General features: G+C 34.1%; 2 protein-coding genes across 6 annotated transcripts in view; one reads left to right on the forward strand and one right to left on the reverse strand.

Annotated features, from left to right (window-relative positions):
* Nucleotides 1-2,779: 2,779 nt before the first annotated feature.
* On the reverse strand, nucleotides 2,780-12,527 carry LOC145726119 (ribosome biogenesis protein BOP1 homolog). Its single transcript, XM_081975085.1, has 12 exons — nucleotides 12,344-12,527; nucleotides 12,142-12,286; nucleotides 11,863-12,085; nucleotides 11,568-11,813; nucleotides 11,243-11,505; nucleotides 8,728-8,881; nucleotides 8,436-8,671; nucleotides 8,161-8,386; nucleotides 7,920-8,102; nucleotides 3,779-3,984; nucleotides 3,093-3,267; nucleotides 2,780-3,036 (listed from the first exon to the last, which is right to left on the reverse strand). The coding sequence occupies exons 1-12, from the start codon at nucleotides 12,443-12,445 to the stop codon at nucleotides 2,880-2,882; spliced, it is 2,316 nt and encodes a 771-aa protein (XP_081831211.1). The 5' UTR covers nucleotides 12,446-12,527; the 3' UTR covers nucleotides 2,780-2,879.
* A 215-nt stretch (nucleotides 12,528-12,742) lies between these two features.
* Nucleotides 12,743-23,912, forward strand: part of ATP7 (copper-transporting ATPase 1) — a 65,190-nt gene continuing 54,020 nt past the window's right edge. For 2 of the 5 annotated variants that reach the window (XM_081975073.1, XM_081975072.1), the window contains exons 1-2: nucleotides 12,745-13,091; nucleotides 13,145-13,283. In XM_081975073.1, coding sequence (XP_081831199.1) covers nucleotides 13,058-13,091; nucleotides 13,145-13,283 — 173 coding nt within the window. In that variant the 5' untranslated portion in view covers nucleotides 12,745-13,057. Of the gene's footprint in view, nucleotides 13,092-13,144; nucleotides 13,284-17,579; nucleotides 17,672-22,160; nucleotides 22,484-23,912 lie in introns of those variants that run through there. The other 3 variants (XM_081975077.1, XM_081975074.1, XM_081975076.1) reach the window with 3 other exon arrangements.

Consider the following 23,912-nt stretch of genomic DNA (forward strand, 5'->3'; position numbering starts at 1 on the left):
GTACTTCCAGCAACGCTAGTCTTGGCTCCAGTATCCAGGTATGCATAGCCATGATGTCCTTCCACTTCAATTGAAACAATGGGTCGTGAAACACTAGAATGGTCACTAAAAGAACTACAAAGAAATTCAGTAGACCTTACAGAAACATTTGAAGAATTAGATACAGTTTTCTTTGCTGTACATTTAGGACAATTAGTTCGTACAAAACCAGGTTGACCACAACCATAGCAGATTGGATTTTTGTTATTGTAGTCTGGCTTGTCTGTACTGTAGTCTTCTTTCTTACTGCAGTCTGGTTCTTGGTTGCTAGGATGATGATCTTTCAGCTTACTTAGCTTACGGCACTCATCTTTTAAATGTCCCATGTTTCTGCAATACGAACACCGCTTTCTGTCTTTTGATTCTGCTTGCTTACAGTCAACGCGCACATTCAAAATGTCAAAAGTTTCTTCACATAAGCGAGCCTGAGCTAAAAGTTCCTGAAAAGTTTGTACACTAGTACGCGGTATCTTCTCACGGATTCGTTTGTGTAGTAGCCCATAAACCATATCAAGCTGGATTACTTCACTTAATGTCCCACTAGGTAACTGAGCTAAGATAGCACGAACTTTACAAATGAACATGTCAGTTTTTGTGTGTATGTCCTGATCTTGAGAAAAAAGTTCACGGTAAACACGGTAAGGTGGTTTACATGGGCCAAATGTAGACCTAAGTAATGATACAGCTTCGTCCCAGTCATGTAAAGTTGATTTAACACCTTGATACCATGTGGCCGCAAAACCATCAAGAAGCATAGGTAGGCCTTTAAGGGCGTTATCGTTGGTCATTTGAGTACAATCTTTGTAAATTTCAATGGCATCCAAGAATGCATTCACGTCAGCATCTTTTGAACCATCAAATCTAGAGCTACACTTAGTGAAATTACCACTCACTGCTACAGGAGTTGCTACAGGTGGTTGATTTAAAGTTAACCTGCTCATAAGAGCATCAAATTGCTCTGCAGATAATGTGATACTCATGTTTGACTGACTATTGGTCTTAGAGCGTAAATAGTAGGGGCTTCTTGGCTCAATTTTGATATAAGTACTTACAGTTGTTTATCTTGAACGCACATGTAATTTTGCACTCTGCAGCTTCGTGTTTTGTTGCACTAAAGTCCGATTGAAGAAGTCCTACACTTGTAGAAGCAAATTATCGGGGCGAACATTCACAAAAACTGAGTTCAGCGAGTCACAAGAGTGGACTGTTTCTCTACAAGTACAGCTTGATTTTCCAATAAAATCACTGATTTTCCGTGGCCTCGAGTTGGGCGCCAGTGTAACGTTGGTTTTCGTTAGTATTTTAAAAGGTGGGGTCAACGGGTTTAACATGAAATTAGAGGAAATTAACTGTAAAAAACTTGTATTAAGGGAAACTACTACAGCGTTATTATGCACTTTTTATAAGCGGGAACTTAGTCGACTGTCAACAGTGTCAACCTACTTCTTAAAATCTAAGGTTAGAGCGTACTCCTCTCTGCGCGTAGGAGGGCGTTTAGTTTACACAAATAATAAAAGTATATGCTACATACTTTTTTTTTGCGCACGTTCTTGTCCCACTTTGATTGTCTTTAGCTACCCTGTATGGTTTTATTGGTCATGGGGTTGCTTAAAAAAATATGTAAAAGTTAATATTGGATCTACACCCAACTAAAATGACACATAAAAAGCTGCTGCCGTAACTTTTTGGATAAATCAATATAGAGACATGGGACGTTAATTGGGAAACGCCCAAAAACGTCCCGAGATATTAACCTAAATAACTCTTCCTTATGTGAAAACAAAAATAAATATTTTTTTCTACAAACATTCGATAATGATGCATTTTTCGCTTCCAAATCTCAACGAAAAGTTACCCTTTACTGAGGAGTTTACATTATCGTGCGTTGCCAAGGGTAGCGAGCGATAAAATTTTTTTCGCTTGCTGTCCAGAGCAACGGCCACAATGCATGCCATTATTGGAAATGTCAGTGTCACCAGTTTGATGTCAGTATTCAATTGTGTATAGTTTTGATCCTGTTTTTGAGTACCTACGCAGTAAGTTTAGTTGTATTAAATATTTAGCGATGTTTGTAGAAAAAATATTGTATGTATTACGCGCACAATGTGACTTTTATGCTCTCAATGATTGACGAACGAAACGTCATTCTCAGAGCATAAAAGTCATGGTTTGCGCGCTTACTACATAAATAACTATTTTTGGTCAATTGGGGACTACTTGAAAATTTCACTTTTTTTGCACCCACTTCTTTCACACCCTGTATAAGGCAGTTAGAGTGCATTAAAGCAAAAGTTTTTTACATTAGTAAAGAGCCAATAAACCAAGCTAAATGACGGTCCAAACCGCATTAAAATCTGTTGATTCGTTTCAGAATGGCGTAGTTTTAAAAATCACCCAAAAACATCACTGTCCCGGTTTACGTGGCGAGCAGTTTAGTTTAGACTTGGTATTATATGATATATATTTTCGGACACTTTAGGTGGTGTTTTTAATGTCAATTTCAAGGGTTTGATTTACTAGTTTTTATTGTTTAACTAGAACACACTTGATTGTTGTTTCTCTCAAGGTAAATAATAGTTTTGCTACAAAAAGCATATAAGCACTTTGTCCAGCATTTAGTTTTGACAGATAAACAAGAAAAGCGCCCATTGTGTCCGAGGCAAAATCTATTGCACTATGTGTATGTTATGTGTGTAAATGTAAACTTAAACTCCTCAGTAGGTAAAAAAACACTACAAAATAGAAATTAATTGATATTTATTACTTCCATAAACAACAAAAATTTGCTTAAGGGGTTTTTAACTTAATCTAGCAACAATCATACGTTATCAACATAAACTTTAATTGGAATATAACTTAATAGTACTGTCAGCTCCCGCAGAGAACACCCAGGGTTGGTAAGGATGAAAATGCACATCCAAAATACCAAAATCATTAAAAGGCTGATGGTCTTGAAGACGTTTCAAAGGCACTATTAAAGGATTCTTCAGCAAGTCACTGAAACAAAACCCAATTCCAAAACCGTTCTGTCGAGCTAATTATTTGGTAATTACTTATAAACCATTCCGTGCGAGACAATTAAGCTTCGGTCGTCAGATCCCGAAGCGAAAAGTGGGTAACGTTTATGGTAAGCAACGCCTCTGACTGCGGTTCCGTGCAATCTCAGTGTTTGGTACGGTTTGGTGCTCAAGTCCAAGTCGAACCACAACATTTTTCTGTCATATGTACCTATTTTTAGGTGGTTAACATTAGTTATTTATGATTAGAGATGGATAATTGTCAGAAATTTATTTTTGGCGAAAATGCCAAGAGAATTTAAGAAATTTTAGGACAGGAAAAAAAAGCTAATAAATGCACATCAAAAACAACAATTCAAGCAATGGAATTTGGAATATTTGAAATAAAATGTCAAGTAGGTGAGTTTCTTGGAAAACCACACTGTAGAGTAGTTAAAGAATACTTTTCTTACATCACTTGATTGTGGTAAAAAGCGTAAGAGAACATTCTCCGTAAATTACTGAGAATTTAACGAAGAAATATTAAAATTTCTGAGAACATTTGTAAAAGAAAATTTATAGTTTTCCGTAAATTGTTCGTGGAGAAAGTTGCCTTAGACCATCTCTATTTCATCATCTAAAGTCATTGTTTGAAACATGGAGACTTTGTTGTAAACACACATTATAAAGCGGGTAAAAAACGTGTGATGTGTCAAAACTAAGGAAACAATAATTTTACGCACCCACTAGTAAATTGTCACCGCCAGGGTGAACGGCCATTGTGGATATCCACTTGGAGTTTGTCAGAAGTTTTTTCAGTTGCGCCTGTTTCAATAAATCGTATATCCGAACATGGCGCTGGGTGGCGACAAATAGGAAGGGTTTGGTAGGGTGGAACAGTATACACTGCACCAGACCTTTTGACTTCGTAAAGGGTAGTTGGCTTTTTCTGAAACAAAATTTTTCACTATACTACTCTGAAAACTAGCTCTTTCTCCGTTGATTTATATTATTGAGAAAATGTACACGGTGTCCGAATTTAGTGTGTTTTGACAGAAAAAACCCATTTCACACGTCAATCAATGATAAAATTGAAAGTCTAAGTCTCATAGTTTATAAGTTAGGTTCCCAATTGGACATTTCATTAATGCAAACAATGTTGGGATTCTTCTTTGCTTTATCAATCAATCAATCAAAAAAGTAGCTTTATTGTCGGAAACTTAAAGTCATTGACAAAGCCCCGAAAACACATACAAAAACGGCAAAAAAAGAACATACATAATTATTACACTACACATACAATATGAATCACACATAATTACACCTTACAATTATTAAAATAAAAACAAAACAAAAAGGCAGTTACCCTGTATAAGAGAGGAGAAAGAGGATCAAAAACACAAACAGTGCTGCTTGGTCAAATTATGGCAGAACAAGGCGCCTTAAGAACTGGAGTAGAATTCGTCCAGAGAATAGTACGCCCCGTCAAGCAAAAACCCCTCAGCCTCACGCCTAAAACCAAGCAGATGGCTGGCCTCTCACGTGGAGAGGAAGGTGATTGAAAAGTCTCTTGCCACCGTAAATAAGCGACGACTTAATCTTCTCCGTGTGACGAATGGGAAGCCTCAAAACGAATCTACTGCGAGTCACCGAGCCGGAGCCCTCGGACAACTGACCCCCAAACTTGCCACGGACAAGACAAATCGTCTCTAAGATGAAAATGCAGCACAAGGTGAGGATACCATGTTCGATGAAGAGGGGTCTACATGAGGCCCTGTATCCAACACGACACAAGCACCTCAATGCTTGCTCTGCAGGAGAAACACAGAATTGAAGCGGCTTCGAGAACAAACTCCCGAGAAAGCTATGCCGTAGCGGAGATGGCAGTCAATCAGTGCATAGTATGCACTTCTAGCTACATGGTAATCCAGATTGCCAGAGATTACCCTCAATGCATGGCAACCCGACGCCAGTCTAGAGCACAGACCGTCCACATGCTCAGCGAATCGAAGCGAGTCGTCAATAATAAGACCAAGAAACTTGTTCATTCCAGGGGCGCAACAAAAATCTCCTGCAATGAGGATCCAAAACGTAGGATCTTGGTCTTACTGATATTTAATAACAGTAAGTTGGAATTGCACCAATGTTTGATTATGGAGAGATCCCCATCAATAGTGGCAGTCAATGAATCGGCGCTCTTGCCGCTCCAAAGAATGGTCGCGTCATCAGCGAAAACAGTGAATTGTCCGTTAATAGGGAGAGAAACAATATCATTGATGTATATCAAGAACAGCAAAGGTCCAAGAATAGAGCCCTGAGGGACACCCGAAGTTAACATTAACTCTCCAGAACCATGGCCCCCGATGAAGACCTCCTGGCTCCGGCGGGTCAAGAAAGAGCAAAACCACAACAAAGAAGCGGCTCGGAAGCCATAAGCTTCAAGCTTCCAAAGCAAGATCTGGTGGTATACGCAGTCGAACGCCTTCGACAAGTCGCAAAATACCGCGGCCGAAAAGCTAAACTATGAGACTTAGACTTTGAATTTTTTCATCGATTGTTGTTACTGTAAAGTCTCTTTGAGAAACTGGACTACTCTTCTGAATTAGTATACATGTCTAGAGTTCGATTTTTAAAAAAAAATTAATGGCAAAAACCGTATGTCGATATCTTGTCAGTTTGCGGCGCTAGAGAGCGTTTTTCGAATTTTGTCCAATTTGAAAACTCTTCACAACTCTTTTGTTTATTAAAATATCAAAGTGAAACAAAATAGCTATGTATATACCAAGGGCGTTAGAGAGAACATAAAGTCCTGAAGGTATCTACCTTTATTATTGGTTGAATGCTCAAGTGACATTGACATTTTCTGGCCAATGGCCAATTGTCTAATCTCCAACTAAAAATCAGAGAATTTTGTTCAGCAAACAGACTTTATGACTTTAATTGTCATTGTCAAAAGTAAAACCACCTGACATGTGCTAAGAAATACAATTATCTAGTAATATTTTCTCTCCACCATTTTGTTTACATTAGAAAGAGATGCGGCTAGTTTTTTCATTAAACTTTACATAAATTTTGTTTTTATTTACTTCTTATACAGTGTGTCCCACGACGAAAGACATAGATTGATATTGGAAAAAGTATAAATAGGAGAGTTTTGAAAATTTGGCAGGATACTGATGTGGGCATGCCCAATCTAACAAATATTTTCAAGATGGTTGCACTTCCGTTTATATCGAAAGTCGATCACAACTTTCTTATTTTAAATAGAACACCCTATATATTATTACATATTTGGATTCCTCACAAAATTCTGACCAACTTTTGTGTACAATGCCCTATGCCTATCTCTAGCCGCTTTTGAAATATTTGATGTTTTTCCAAAAAAGTGACAATTGCAACGCTCAACATATTTTTGTACTCTGTCAAAACCGTATTTCATTTTGCAATGAAACTTTGGGTTATTGTAAATAAAGGATCGTTTTATTAAACTGAGGGTGCGTAATGACTCATTTGTATACAGGATCGTCAAAAAAAAATCATAAACCTACCACTAAAAAAAATAAAAAATTTCAAGTTTTTTAAATAGAAACCCACATTTTTTATGACGGAATCATTTTGAGCATTAAAAATTACTATACGTTTCAATTTACTTGCCTATACCTAAATCTAACCCATTTCGTTTTATTTGAGAATAAACATTTTTTATTATCAAAACTTCAGATTTCTTGAAAATTTCTTTCTCTAATTAAGTGTGGATTTATGTCACACCAGTAGTGTGAATTATGTCTATTGAACATTCCATTTTTAGTGAATTTCGCCTCGTCGCTCTAAATAATATTATTCAAAAACAATTCTTCTCCATTGTGACTAGTCAGCAAAAACTCACTAAAAACCACTCTCTACGGAAAGTCAACCTCTTTTAAGTGTTGAACTAATTTAAATGAAAAAGGGTGAAATTTATGTTTCTTCAGGATCCTCTGAATTGAGCTTTTGGATATGCCTGATTCTACGGAAACTTGTCTTTTTGACGAAGTTGGATTTGCAACAAAATAGCCCAAAATTGCAATTTCTACATTTGTATTATTAAGGATTGGTTTTGCTTTAATAGCTTTTCTCTTCACAGATCCCGTATTCTTAAAATTTTCAATTATTTGCTTGACAGCTTTTGGTGATGGCTTTGCTTTTCTGGATAACACCAAACACCGTGTGTCAAAAGCAATGGCCAACTAGAATACCAGATAATCCCAACCGTGCAGCATAATAAAAAAATGTTTATTCTCAAATAAAACGAAATGGGTTGGATTTAGGTATAGGCAAGTAAATTGAAACGTATAGTAATTTTTAATGCTCTAAATGATTCCGTCATAAAAAATGTGGGTTTCTATTTAAAAAACTTGAAATTTTTATTCTTTTTAGTGGCAAGTTTATGAATTTTTTTTGACGACCCTGTATACAAATGAGTCATTACGCACCCTCAGTTTAATAAAACGATCCTTTATTTACAATAACCTAAAGTTTCATTGCAAAATGAAATACTCACTGATGACGTACATCGCTACCATTAGTACCGCCGACCATAGCAACATAACCACTGACTTTCATTTCAAGTTTTTTCGGGGGTAATATCCCTAGTGCATTTAATTTTTCCGGAACAATTCGGAAAAACGAGTTTCTAAGTAATTTGTTTTAAATCCTCGTCTTCGACTCGGATGATTTTTAAAACCACTCTCGCTCATGCTTTTTCCGGAAAAACTGCTGACAGCTAAGTTGACAGTTGTTAAGTGATTTTTCCACTTAAAATTTACATTTGTTATACTAATTCTTGATAGCGATTGGTCAAAATTGATAGGAAGGAAATAATCGTTAAGAAAACGTTTCACTTACCGTTTCGAAATTTGAGAAATCAAAACAGAGCGACTTTGTCCGTCAGGCATCACCGAACCGAAATAGTCGCCTTTACCGTGCCACGTGACCTGCGTCACCATTTTAAAATGCTTCAACTGAAGCCGCACACCTCGGTCATACAATTTCTCCTCTGGATCGCACCACTGTACTGTCGTTTTTACCCTGAAACACCAACAATTTGTCACAGTTTCAATCTAAGCATTTAAGGTGTATAGTTTACCTTTCATTGATCATTAAGTCACTTTTAGGGGCCTCTTTTAAGACCTCGTCCGTCCTGCTAGTGACCACAAAATCACCCACGCCGGGATTAATTAACAGAACCTCGTTTCCAGTCGCCACTAAAACTAAAGACAGTGCGGCATTTGGACACCATTCCACACATCTCACCACACTCTCTGTTTGGATTGTTTTTAGGCAACGTCCCGTGTTTACTTCCCAGATTTTTACTAAAAAAATTACAATTTTTATCGAGGAGTGACTGATTATAATAATTACTTGTGCAGTCATCCGATCCGCTCAATAAATACTGTCCAGTTTTATCGGTACTGATACTTCTAACCATATCGGTGTGTCCCTTGTACTCTATAGATAATGTAGTGGGGAAAGGCTGTAGGTCCCTAGGGCTCGGTAATTTAGGCACTAAAGCTTCAGGTTCTATGTTGAGCTTCATTTTAATGGCTCTGGGGCATAGATACAAGTCCAAACAGCGCAAAAATCGCTCTTTTATGAACCTACAAACGAAGTCAACTGTACTGAAAGTACAACTACTTCCTGATAACGATATTACCGCGGATATGATGGAACTTTTCTAAGGGACTCGAATTTTTGAGGTACAAAGTGCAACTTCCTTTTCCAGGGTGCATTTTTCAGTTTATTCCATTGTTTCATTTCCTTGTCGTCAAACAAGTATTCGGGTGGGGGATTGTATGATTCTGCATGGCCTGCAAAAGAAAATATATCCAGGTATTGAGTTTTTTCCCATAAATTTCTTCTCTATGATCTGTTTATATTGTTTGGATAAAATTTCTTGGGATTTTCGTCCTTTTTAATTAAAAATCAAACACAGAAGGCGGTGTATATCCTCATATCATTGTTAATTTATTAAAACCAACGTTTCGGCAGTCACTGCATGCCTTTTTCAGTGTTATATACAACTGTTAAAAAAGGAGAACAAATTTGGCATTAAAACCTATCCGCACAAACTTAAAAACAAAACTGTACCAGTCAGTCAAGTTAATTTTGAATATATACACCAAAACACTATAATTTGCTTAAAAAGGGTAACAGTACTTATGTTTAGTAACAATGAAAGACACTTTAAAACAGTACACATCACGAATACCAAAACAGTCACATAAAATAGGGGACTTTGTTACTAAACGTAAGTACTGTTACCCTTTTTAAGCAAACTATAGTGTTTTGGTGTATATTTTCAAAATTAACTTGACTGACTGGTACAGTTTTGTTTTTAAGTTTGTGCGGATAGAAGTTTTAATGCCAAACTTTGTCTCCTTTTTTACAGTTGTATATAACCTTGAAAAAGGCATGCAGTGACTGCCGAAACGTTGGTTTTAATAAATTAACAATGATATGAGGCTAAACACCGCCTTCTGTGTTTGATTTTTAATTAAAAAGGAGGAAAATCCCAAGAAAATGTATCCAAACAATTTCAAAAATTATACATATAGGAAACCAGTGGTAAAAAAGAGAACCAGTAGAAATCAATGATCTAGACTAGACAAAGATGACACAGTATAAAGAATATCATACTAGTAAGATCACTGCTTTGAAGTGTGGGCAAATGCTGCCGTTTTTTGTTATCGGTCGTAAATCACCTTAATTTCATACTGTATCGTAATATGCTCTATTACGTAGTCGGTTTCAGCCCGGGAAATGATTCATTACGTTACTAGTCCCGCAAAGTATAGTTACTTCCCTAACAAATGCAGAAAATGATTCCACAAGTGTTAGGAACCAAATTTCTTTATTTAATGGACCACTAAACTAAACTACGTAACGTTTGAACCTCAATATAGGGTGTGCACGAAGTTGTTAGTGGGTCATTATTTTTGCTCACCCTGTACACAATTTTTTATAGAATTTTTTGTTCTACACCACTGTAAAGAAAAATTCAAGACGTTTCTTTTGAGTGGTTAAACCTCCCTGAACTCCCAAAAATAACCAAGATACAAGGTGTTCAATTTTTGAACTAATTTTTGGTAAAAAGTGCATCTAAGTAGTTTAAAAAACTGCAGAAACTCCCAAAATTTTTCTCAAGCAATCGAAAGCCTTCCAAAAGCTTTTAGAACACTCTAAAGGCTTCCAAATGATCTTCAACTAATCTAGAAGCTGTCAAAAATTTTTAAGGCACTCTAAATGCTTCCCTATGTTTCTATAACAGTCCATAAGTTTTTAAATGCTTTAAAAGCAGTCCAAAAACCTTCAATGCTTTTTAAACTCTCTAGAAACCTTCCAAATGGTCCTAAAGTAAAGATTTATTTAAAAAGATTTCAAAATACTACAGGAATAACTCCAAAATGCTTTTAAAGCAGTCGAAAGCTTTCCAAAATCTTTTAGAACAGTCTAAAAGCCTACAAATGCCCTTCATCTAGTCTAGAAGCTCTCAAATCATTTCACGACAGTCTAAAAGTTTCCGTATGCTTTTAGAGCAGTTTAAAAGGTTCCAAAAGTTTCTAGAACCTTCTACAAGGTTTCAAATGCCTTAAAAGCAGTCCAGAACTTTCAATGCTCCTAAAGAAATCTAAAAAGATTTCAAAACACTACAGAAACTCCAAAATGCTTCTAAAGCCGTCAGAATCTTTTGAAAACAGTCTAAAAGATTCCCAATGCTCTTCAACTATAGTCTAGAAGCCTCCAAAAAAATTCAAAATTGTCTAAATTTTCCAAAAAATTATAAAACATTCTAAGAGTATCCAAAGGCCTCTAAATCATTCCAGAACCTTCAATATGCTCTTTAAGCTGTCCAAAAACCTTTCAAATGCTCCTCAAGTAATTAAAACAAATTTTGAAAACAAAAATTTCCAAAACAGTCTAAAATCTTCTGTATGCTTCTAAAACAGTTTAAAAGCTTCAATTCTAGAACTTGAATTCAAAAAAAGTCTGAAATAGTGCTTTTTTAAAGATTTTTATGCTTTTTTGAGAAAAATTAATTAGTTTTTTAAACTCTTTTTAGTGCTTTTTAATTCGGACTCTAAATAATGTCAAATAAAGTCACACAATTAGGTACAATAATCATTATGGTGACATATTTTGAGCATCAAATACAAAGTATTAAACCTCACCTGGCAATAACCTCTTTGGAGCAGAAATATGTTTGTGTATCCTCCTCATTTCGTCAGCTTGATCGTCTGTACTCCACAACATGTAGAATTGAGGCTCCTTCTTGGCTCTTAATTTAGCTTGTTCTTCTCTAGTTTTGATCCAGCCCATCTTCAGTGCATGCACCAATTTGGAGACCTTCTTTGCCTCATGTTTGCTTGGTAAAAATGACCTTTTATGCTCAGGAAATTTCCTGATTGGCATTTGCTCCACTTGACTTGTAAACCTTTAAAAAAAATGTTTTAAATTTAATTAAGTGTCCATATATAAAAATATTAGTAAATTTACCATTCAATCCAGGGTGCATATTCATCAAAACTGACATCAGGAATTTTTTGAGCTTTTATCCTTTTAATTAAATTGATATCCTCATCACTCAGAATAACATTTTGGCCAGTTTGAGGGTCTTTAACAGTTCTCCAGAAGTCTGGATCTTCCATTCTTTTAAGGAACTCATCAAGATGGTCACCAGTCTCTGGTTTCAAAATAGGATTGCCATCCCAGTCATAGCCCTGATGCTTATACTCATTATACCTACAATTCATAATTAATTCACAAATTAAAGTAGAGGGACAGTTTTTACCATTCTTTGGGAACATTTCCCACTGTATTTCTAATGTCTTCCTCATCACTAGTGTCATGGTCCTCATACTCATCACTCACATTTTGTTTTGGTTTTACTGTATGTTCCCCTTCATCAGCCTTCTGAACCTTTGAAGCACCTTCTGATCCGTCACTGTCTGCTTCACTTTCTTCATCTTCTGAGCTGTCTTTAAGTTCAGAGTCACTTTCTTCTTCTGTGTCTTCTGAAAATCACCAAAGTTGAAGAAAAACAGTTTTCCAGAAGCCCATCTGAACAAACCTTCTTCAGAACTGTCTCCTGGTACATCGTCAGCATCTTCTTCAGATTGTTCTTCAGCAGATTTGTTATCCTCATTGTCACTTTCTTCAGTGTCAGCCTCAGAATCTGAGCTGTCGTCCTCCTGTACTCCGTTCTGGAGTAAATCCTGCAAAGTACCAAAGAAAAATGGGTTTGAATGGAAAAAGGGCAATAAAAGCACTACCTCTTCCTCAGGATCCTGACTAACTTCTTCGTCACTAGCTGGTGTTTTTACAGGTTCATGAACACTCAATCTTCGTTTCAGTGGTTTCTGCAGCTTTCCCATTATCAACGTGTTAAAAAAATGCTTTTTTTGTATAAAAATATTAAATTCCCATGTGTAGTGTGAATTCAAAAAAATGTAGAATATTTTTAGGTTAGAATTTCCGGTCACCAAGTTTTTGTAGTGAATTCGGTAGGTGCAGGTGCTTGTCTATCTTTCTCCCACTCGAACATTCCCACTTCATTTATCCTTGTCTAGCCGATCATTCATTGGTCACATGATCACATTTACTGTCAGTTTCATTTCAAGATGGCAGGACGGTGACATTTGACAGATCTAATCAGTTTTGTCCGGATTTAACCTCAATATTTATGTAAATACCTCGGATCATTATCAAAAATTGGAAAGTAGATTTATATTTCTTTATTTCTTTAACAAACAATGAGCGTGTAGTTTTATATTTCAAAATTTTAATAGTGAGTAACCCCCCGAGTCAGTAGGTAAATAAAAATTCAAGTGTTATGCGAGTGAGAATGACAATTAATTCAAATAGTGGGTGGGAAGAAAGCTTTGTTTGGGTTGCTAAAACCCAATAAAATTCGCATTATTTACATAATTCGACTTGCAGTCGCGTAATAGATAAATTAGTGCGTGATATCAAAGTACCCTAAGTGAATGGAGCAGGGTGTAGTTAGATTTCTTCCTAAGGGTAAGTCTGGTGTCTTGTCACAGTTTGGTTTTTCTCATACAACTTTTCTGAAGGAACAACAAAGAAAGACATCAACGACTTTGAGAAATTTAAGGTGCAGATCCAGAAGATTGATGGTTCAGTTGTCAAGCCAGCTAACAATGGATCTTCAATTGATGTCATTTATCCAGAAGGAAACTACTCTCTTATCAAGTAAGTACCAGCTAAATTTGTTTGAGAGGTTGTTAACAATTAATTAAATCAGTCTTATGTTTTATCTATGGCTACAGATTAATTACAATTTTAACAGTTAAGTTACTAGCCCAATTAAACACAATAAAAGGTGTTTGCCATCCAGTTTTTGTATGTCAAACAAGATGTTATTGATTTACTTGTGTTATGGTGATTTGGCTTTTTTTTTGAGATTTCCAAACATGTATCTCACAAGACAAAACATTCTGAGCTATATTCATTATCAAGTCTTGGTAAACATTCTCAGGCTCAGAAAAGTTGGTTTTGTTAAACCTGTTAAAAGTATGCACTTTTATTACTAAGATTGCTTTTTTCAAGTTCATTGTATGCAGATTATAGATATCTATTAGTAACATGTCTAGCATAACCTTGACGTCAATGGAAAGTCAGAAGTGCAAGTTTTATTAAAATTGGCACAAAAAAAGCTGAAAATTATTCAATAGCGGTACTGCATGTCTTTCTTATATTTAGGCATAGAAGTTTTACTTAGTTCAATCATATTTTTAGTTAAAAAAAGTTCTAATAGAAGTGTTGCTGTACAGGGTGCTGCATTTTCGATGGTTTTACGGGGTACAGAGAAAACGGTAATAGATAGAAAAAAAGTAGCATACGTGTTTCGATCTCATTTTCTGAGCTGAGATGACTGGCGAAGAGTGGGCTGCGCAAACTTCTTTTGTTTCAAAGATACGGGGGGTTTTTGAAAATTGGTCATTTTGGAACCTCCTCTGTATTTCATTTGCTATTAAAGTTATCAAAAAAGGAAAAACGGTTTCCGGTAGAAGTTTTGACGTAGAATCCAATGGCGTAGTCAGTTTTTTTCTATTACGTTTAGTTTCTGACATATGACACTAAGTTATATTTTTTTTAATGGAACACCCTATATATTTTTAGGTCATTTAATTCTGTTGATTTTTACTATTTCAACAGTGTATTAAAACATATAAGTTTGTAAACGTTAATCTTCGTAATTAGAAAAAAAGCGTTTTCTTAATAAAAAAGTGCTAAATAATATGTATAAAAATACCCACAGTCGAAACCAAATTTGGCTATATTCATATTAACATGTTACATGTCGTTTATAAACAGTTTTTTTAACTTCTACCTTAAAAATAGAAGAAAATAGAAATGGCCACTTTTCTTACTAAAGTGACGATAGAACTGTTTGTAACTTAGATTTTTAATAAGATTTATTAAAAATATTTAATTTTCTGATGTGTTAGCTTATATGATTTCCGATTTTGTTTGGTATTTTAGATATTGGCCTTTTTTTAGCTTAGCAAAGGTCCTTTTTTTAAAATAACAAGATTAACCTCTACAAACTTATATGTTGTAATACACCGTTGAAAAGGTAAAAATAAACAGAATTAAATGAACTAAAAATATATAGGGTGTTCCATTTAAAAAAATATAACTTAGTGTCATATGTCAGAAACTAAACGTAATAGAAAAAAACTGACTACGCCATTGGATTCTACGTCAAAACTTCTACCGGAAACCGTTTTTCCTTTTTTGATAACTTTAATAGCAAATGAAATACAGAGGATGTTCCAAAATGACCAATTTTCAAAAACCCCCCGTATCTTTGAAACAAAAGAAGTTTGCGCAGCCCACTCTTCGCCAGTCATCTCAGCTCGGAAAAAGAGATCGGGACACGAATGCTACTTTTTTTCTATCTATTACCGTTTTCTCTGTACCCCGTAAAACCATCGAAAATGCAGCACCCTGTACATAATAAATTGTTTAAAAACATCTTTATTTGACGACTTATCTTAAAGTTGAAGTGATTAATAATTTATCTTTGCATTTTTATTTCTCTTCAATTTGGTGACAACCTATCTCTAACTTATTTGATATTAGCTTACCTACAATAGGCATGAGTACAGAATTTTTTTTGGTTCTATTTATTTTCTTGGCATAACTTAAAATACCACCTTATGACATATATAAAATTAATGATTTTTGAGGAACAACCACTTACACAGCTTATTGGGACACTCTGTACAGGTATGGAAAGTTCATTACAAATCAATGCTGAGGGGTAAACTGCTGGGGCATTATGGTGTACAAGGCATATAATTTAGACCTTCATAAAAAAAAATATTATAAAATCAATGAAATCTGTAGAAAAACAAGGAATAATTATGAATTTTGTAATTTTACTTTTAAACATTTTGACGTTTTCTAGTGGCAAACCAATCAACTTTTATATGTTAATAGAAAGCTGACTTTATTGGCTATTCATTGACGTATAAAACTCTACTAAAAATTATACAAATAAGTGAGTTATTGGAGATTGAATTAGGGGTTACACCAAAAAATGTGATTAAAAAATTGTTCAACTTTGATGCCTTCTAGCGCCTAAATGGTCTAGCCCAATGACCCAAGTTGGGATATTTTTAGAAAGCCTATTTGATTGGCTATACGTTGACGTAGGAAACTCTGTCAAAAAAAGTGCAATTAAGCAAGTTTTTGAACCAGGTTCTAAAGATGTTGTACAACTGGGCCTAAAAGAGCTAAATTGACCCTGGAAAATAAGGAAAACATGGTTATGTGACCTACTAGGTGTACTACAATGTAAGGTTTGAAAACTTGACAGTTTTGGCTGAATTTGACAGCTACGACTTTAACTTTCAATAACGCGGTTATTTTGACAGCTACAGGGTGGTTCAATATATCAATTTAAAGATTGAATTTTTTAAACAAGTGACCTAATACCAAGCCCAATACAAACTTTATTTTGAACAGAGAATCAGGCAAAGTTAAGAAATTGTCAGAATTGACGTCATAAAGACTTAAAAATGTCCGAAAATCGTCAAATACAGTCAATCACAGTTTTTCTGCTTTGGAGTTGTCAAAATTAACTTTTTAGGCATTTCTGGTGTCTTAAAGTAGTCAAACGACGTCACAGAGACTGTTTTCATCTAGAAATTGTCAGAAATGACGTCATAAAGACTGAAAAATGTCCGAAAATCGTCAAATACAGTCAATCACAGTTTTTCTGTTTTGGAGTTGTCAAAATTGACTTTTTAGGCATTTCTGCTGTTTTAAAGTAGTCAAACGACATCATAGAGACTGTTTTCATCAAGAATTTGTCAGAAATGACGTCATAAGGACTGAAAATTGTCCGAAAAATGTCCAATACAGTAAAAAATGTTTTTCTGTGTTAGAGTTGTCAAAATTGACTTTTTAGGCATTTCTGGTGTCTTAAAGTAGTCAAAGAATAAGTGGTGTTCAATTTGAAAAACTAGATTTTCTGTCCTTTTTAGAACTGATTTTTTAAGCTCATTTTTTGACCACTGTATCATATATTTTTTTCTGCATTCACTCTTCAAACTGTTTAATAAGACAAAACACAAAAACCAAAAAAAAAAGTCATAAGTATGTTATATTAAACTTGATATGTGTAAATTAAAATTGTTTGGGAGACTAAAAATATCAAATTTCACATAAAATAGTAGTAAATATCTCAGAAACGATAAAAAACAAACAAAATACATGAAATATGTCTAAAATTCGACATAGAATCCAAAAATGCAAAAATATGTAATTCAGAAAATTTGTGGGTATTGTTAGGTGTTATTGAGAATTATTTTGGCATTACAAGGAATTAGTGGCATATTAGGAATTAGTGTACAAAATTTTACTCATTTTATCACTTGATCAATGCTTTGAACAAAAAAAATTACAAATTTTATAAGTGACGGGTTCTGTGATAAAGTGGTGATATTACCCAGGTTACCAACTGTCAAATGACATCACTTACTCTAGTAGATTGTCATGCCACTTTTACAGTTTTACCTCATCTTAGTCAAAAAGACTGGTTTACAATTGATATTTTATTATTATAAATTTTTTTGTGGATCATTTGTATTTTTTATTACTGTATAAAGTTGATTAAAAAACTATTTTGCTATTTACTATTATTTTATATTTTGTTTTGATATTGTTCAAATCACTTAACATGGAACATTGAATTAGGATGTAGGATAAGGTGAAATAGAAAACAACCCTTACTTATTAACTTATTTAGTAAAGCAGACATTGTTTGAAAGCGAACCTTCTCATCGAGCTTCTCATACTAACTAATCAAAAAATGTAAACTTTGCAAGTGTAACGTACTTAGACTACTTAGTAATTTTACCCAGCTGTACCCGTGACGGTATTGATGTGTAAAACAATTGAAATACCCTTATCGTTTTTTTCTCGTGACAATATCGTCGGTTGCATGAAATTGTGGTCAAAACTGTTTCATTCAAGGGACGCAGAGGTTAGTAATGCGGCCAGTTGTTTTTGAAACTGGGTGATATGTGGCCAGTGCGGTTTAGTGCCAAAGCTTTTATTGAATTTATGTAAGTCGCTTAGCTTAGGTTTGTATTCCCTGATTATTTTGAATTATTTACTTGTTGGGGTCTTGAGATATTTAGCACAACAGGTAAGTGGGGCTAAAACAAAAAAATTAGACAATGTATCATCTCATTATTATCTTTGAACACTGTATTTTTACTCACTGCACTATTTTGCTTGATTCAGTACCATTTTTGTAGTAAGCTTGAGGATTTTTTAAAATGTACTTATTTGTTTGATCAATATAGCGAAAAGACCTGATTATTATAGGTATTGATAAATTGCCTAAGAAGCTAACAAATTTTACAATATTAAGTGTAATTAAAAACTAAAATTATCTAACTATAAGATAATTCATATGCCACCAATGTCAATGGCCATATACAGAGTGTCTCAGAGCACAAGCGACTTAGTGTCCAGGCTGAGCGAGTTTTTGAAGAGATACAGGAGGTTGTAATGTAATATCAGGGACAGACCAGACTTAATTTTTTTATAACTAAAACAACCTGTATATTATTATACAGGTTGTGTATACATTGGATATTTATTGTATTTTTGGATAGTCTTATTGATTGCATGAAAAATTGGTTGAATGAATAACAAATATAGCATTTATAAAAAAATCAAAAATTTTTGTTTAACTTAACGGAAATGAGTTGTTTGATAATACCAATTTTAATTTAAGCAATAAATTTTTTTGGCCATGTTTTAAAATTAAATAAAAAGTATATAAATTAAATAGTACTTCCAAAAAAAAATAACATTCCAATTTTGACTGACTTTTACAACTTATTGGCCTAACAATCTAATACATGTGTTGGTAGTATAATACAGGGTGACTCTTTATAAATTACTAGATCGTTATTTTAGTGGATGTTGATTATATGATAAAGCTTAAATTAAGAAAGTTGGTGGCAACCTGTGGTTATTTGCTATCTGATACAGTAATGAAACACTTTCTATCTCCTATTAGTCCTATTGCAAGTTTAGTTATCTTTGTTGAAAGCACTAGATTTTTCGTTTTAAACAACAACATCAAGGTTAACATATTGCAAATCTATTTCATGCAATTGTGCGGACTTTTATCTACATTTATTTTATTTAAAATGATATATGCATTATGATTTGACATTATAATAATAATGTTATCAAATCCCAAGTTTGTTCATCTAACTGTGTCCTTGTCAGTTATGTGAATTTCCTATTTTTTTACTTATTTCAATTATTATAAGGTAGATATTAAAAATTCGCATTTTATTTACTCTAAACGTTTGCTTTTTAAGTGTTCGTAAACTAGATTAATATGTTAATAAGGTACCTAATTAGTTTTTTCAAACATTTTAAATTAATTTTTTTTGCATTAACAAATGCTTCTAATTGTTTATATGGATGTCAATAGACTATTATTAATTTTTTAAACAAAAAATAACAAAAATATGTATAAGGTAATGGATGGGAAAAATGGAGATTTTTTGCTTTTCTGAGTCTGATTTGGTTTTATAAAAGTTGTTAATTTTTTCAACATTATAAATAATATGACACTGTCATTTCATATTTATGAAACCTGTGCCAAATTCCTAACCAAAATATGCCAAAATCAACGTAAACAAACGGAGAAATGACGGCTGGAATGCTTCATAACTGATCACCAGAGGGAGTATCTCTTAGCTTGAAACGCCAACAGTCAAAATGTCAAAACGATTAATGTTTCAATAAAAATGACTTCCACTTCTTCAGGTTACGTGACTGGTTTTCCAAACTTTAAACACCCAAAATGCTTAAAATTGTTTTAGTTAAAGTCACGTGACAGTTTTTAGGTTAGGTTAGGTTAGGAGACAATGTAAAGGTTTTTCCAGATTTTTGACACTTAAAAATTCAAACTTTTCTACTTTGAGATGAATTTTCAAGTGTTTTGAGTTTGACTGAAATTTCAACATTTTACCATTGAAAATTGACTTGGAAACCAAGAATTGACTTGAAAACTTTAAATTTATTTTTTAAGTCAGTTTTCTAATTTTGACTTGAAAACGATCGATTTACATGTTTCACAGCGTTAAAAATATGAAAATTGAGACTTGAACGATTTCCAGTCAATGTTTAAAGATAGGAGACAGTCTACGACAAAATCGTCTGTAAAACCTATTTCTGCTTACTGTATCACATTTTTAAGCACTGTTTTGGAATCCTCGTTAAATTTCCTATCCAATAACCTAAAAATTACTTAAAAATTCGGTAGTCAGGGAGAAAAACGCTGCCAACTGCCAGAAACACAGTTTTATGACAGTCTGCGACCAAATCGTCTCTAAAACCTATTTGTGGTTACTGTATCACATTTTTAAGCACATTTTTGGAATCCTCATTAAACGGATATCTGAAAAAAACACTTAAAAATTCGGTACAGTCAGGGAGAAAAACGGTGTCAAACTGTCAACCGCCAGAAACAGATTTGTAAAGACAGTCCGTGACAAAATCGTCTGTAAAACCCACTTGTAGTGACCGAATCACATTTTTAAGCACATTTTTGGAATCCTCATTAAATTTCTTATTAGATAACCAAAAAAAAACACTTAAAAATTCGGTACAGTCAGGGAGAAAAACGCTGTCAAACTGACAACTGCCAGAAATACAGTTTTAAAACAGTCTACGACAGAATCGTCTGTAAAATCTATTTCTGCTTACTGTATCACATTTTTAAGCACATTTTTGGAATCCTCGTTAAATTTCTTATTAGATACCTGAAAAAAACACTTAAAAATTCGGTACAGTCAGGGAGAAAAACGCTGTCAAACTGACAACTGCCAGAAATACAGTTTTAAAACAGTCTACGACAGAATCGTCTGTAAAATCTATTTCTGCTTACTGTATCACATTTTTAAGCACATTTTTGGAATCCTCGTTAAATTTCTTATTAGATACCTGAAAAAAACACTTAAAAATTCGGTACAGTCAGGGAGAAAAACGGTGTCAAACTGTCAACTGCCAGAAACAGATTTGTAAAGACAGTCCGTAACAAAATCGTCTGTAAAACCCACTTGTAGTGACCGAATCACATTTTTAAGCACATTTTTGGAATCCTCATTAAATTTCTTATTAGATAACCAAAAAAAAACACTTACAAATTCGATACAGTCAGGGAGAAAAACGCTGTCAAACTGTCAACTGCCAGAAACACAGTTTTAAAACAGTCTACGACAAAATGGTCTGTAAAACCTATTTCTGGTTACTGTATCACATTTTTGGAATCCTCATTAAATTTCCTATCCGATAAGCTAAAAAAACACTTAAAAATTTGGTACAGTCAGGGAAAAAACGCTGTCAAACTGTCAACTGCCAGAAACAGATTTGTAAAGACAGTCCGTGACAAAATCGTCCGTAAAACCCACTTGTAGTGACCGAATCACATTTTTAAGCACAGTTTTCGAATCCTCATTAAATTTCTTATTAGATAAAAAAAAACACTTAAAAATTCGGTACAGTCAGGGAGAAAAACGCTGTCAAACTGTCAACTGCCAGAAACACAGTTTTAAAACAGTCTACGACAAAATGGTCTGTAAAACCTATCTGTGGTTGCTGTATCACATTTTTAAGCACAATTTTGGAATCCTCATTAAATTTCTTATTAGATAACCTAAAAAAACACTTAAAAATTCGATACAGTCAGGGAGAAAAACGCTGTCAAACTGTCAACTGCCAGAAACACAGTTTTATAACAGTCGACAAAATGGTCTGTAAAACCTATCTGTGGTTGCTGTATCACATGTTTAAGCACAATTTTGGAATCCTCATTAAATTTCCCATCCGATAACCTAACAAAATTAGATGTAAAAGATTGCTTTTATTATTTACACAAAGCAAAATCCAGACTCTACTGATAAGCCATAATATGGCAATTGATTTCCAATTAATTAATAAGTTATTAACAAGTGCGGGAAGTGACACTTTTCCGCACGCCGATTGCAGTTGAATGAACGACGCTACCGAGTGCGGAAAAGACACTTCGCGCACATATTAGGTACAATATTTTTCCTACGATCCTGCAGAAAATTACAATGCGAACATTAGCATTTAATAGTGTTTATGTCATGCAATATGTAGATGAAAGGTTTAGTACTGACAAGCATGGGTCAAAGCGGAATTTATTAAGTCTGGGGTTAGTTTAGTAGAAGAAATATTGTTTTTAACTCTTGTGCAAAGTGTCCGCATCAAAATCGGGCGGTAAAGTACACTTTTCCGCACGATCGTAGGAAACTCTGTTTTCAATTGAATTATTTCACCACAGCTTACTGCAGTACTATAAAACCTCCATTTTTAAATGAATGTGTCATAGCATATGAGCGATACTAATTTCATGAAAATCGTCAAATACAGTAGTTTAAAAACAGATTGTTACACATTGTAGCATTGAAAAGTCCCCGTTTAATGTACCCAAGTACCGCCTTTCACCTTGCCTTAGATCTGGCGTTTTGCAGATTTCAGTCTTCAATCTCAGCTGTGACCAATCAGAACGTACTTTCATTCAGTGTTAACTTAGCCGGTACCTTAGAATGAACTGAATTTATGGTGGATATTTCAGCAAATCGCAGAAACAATGAAATTTTTCAACGGTGACTCAAATAAAAAATTATTAAAAAGCTGAGTGCAAAGTTCGTTGCACGCGGTACCACCGTTTCGACGATTCGCGGTACCCGCCTCGATTTGAATAATAGTTTTACGGCAAATCGGGAGACCTCAACGATATCAAGCTCGATGACGTATCATCTGCAGTGAGATAACCGAGTGTGTTAAACAAGGACAATGTGGTCGTATGAACGAATTAGGTATGTTTGATTGATTGGCAATTAGATTTAGTTTAGTAATGAACAAAACAAAAATGTTTTGTTACAGGAAATTGTTTACTGAAACGGAGATTCGCACGTTGTTTAATTACTAAATCTGGTTTGTGCGGGTTTTCTGATAATCAAATGATTCGTTAAAGCGTTGTTTACAGAGAATTCAATGTAATTGAATGTTAAAATCGGTGGATTTCAAGGTTGATTTTGGTCAAAAGTACCTAAGTGCGTTTTAAACAAAAGCACATACCTAAATCTCTTGACATTTAACTGAATTAATTTTTAAGTAATTTGCTGGAAAATTACTTTACACACATAATAACGTTAGTTTTAACTTGAGGATCTCATTACAATTATGAAGATATGAAGTTTATGCTGTAGCCAAGTCAAAGTCTCAATAGAGTTGGAAGGTGTTTATAGTGTTACTTGGGTTTCGCCCTTAGGAATCCTCAGACATACTTGTCTTCTTATATTCCATAAAATGGTTTCAAATTTGACGTATTCATAAATGACTGATGAAAGGTGACACAAAATTAACATTCGTCACGTGTCTATTTCAACGCTGCTCATTGGTAGAAAATTGTATCTTATGTCATTGTATAAACCCACCTTTTGTAGGCATTACTGGGCATTAAATTAGTATTATGGAAACTATTAATAAAATTAAAAAGATTTAAATTATATTATAAAAAAAATTATCATAAACTAAATTTTTTCTATACATCTACCATTGAAATACAGAGTAATTCCAATTCAACCTTCACCATTGGGATCTCGGAAACTATAAGAGATACGAGAAAGTTTAAATTGGGGCAAAGTTGCGCAATGTATAGCTCAACCAAATGTGAAATGCCGTTTTAAAAATTTCGAGAGAACATATGAAGATATCCGAAAAACACTGAAAATTTGATTTTTTGTTTATATTTATTTCTAAGCTTATTTGAAGAGATATTTCAAAACTAAAAGCACCTTTTCATTGCCACTTTTTCCCAGCTATTCGATGATGGATTCAAATTTGCCACACGACGTTTCGTTTTTTGGCAGCCATCATCAACTTTCTTTTTTCTTATGGGCGCCATATTGGATTTTTAGCCCACCAAATAGTACGTTTTATTCTGATTTTAGTGATGTATAATGTATAAAACTTATGATTTGTTCCATAAATAACAAAATAATTCAATAAAAACTAAACCAAGTCCATTTAATTTTCTATCCATTGACATATAAAAGTCAATATAAAGTGTTGTGTGTGACAATAAAGACAGTTTTGACTAAATTTGACAAGTACTACTTTAACCTTCATTAATTCGGTTATTTTGACAGTTACAGGGTAGTTCAATGTATCTTCCCAGATATCCTCAGATCTCCCATAATAATGCTTCAGATATCCTCAAAAATCTCCCCGTTTTTCCCAAAT

Source organism: Ips typographus, linkage group LG3, assembly GCF_016097725.1.
Source record: "Ips typographus isolate SLU linkage group LG3, UJ_Ityp_2.0, whole genome shotgun sequence".
Classification (NCBI taxonomy): Eukaryota; Metazoa; Arthropoda; class Insecta; order Coleoptera; family Curculionidae; genus Ips; species Ips typographus.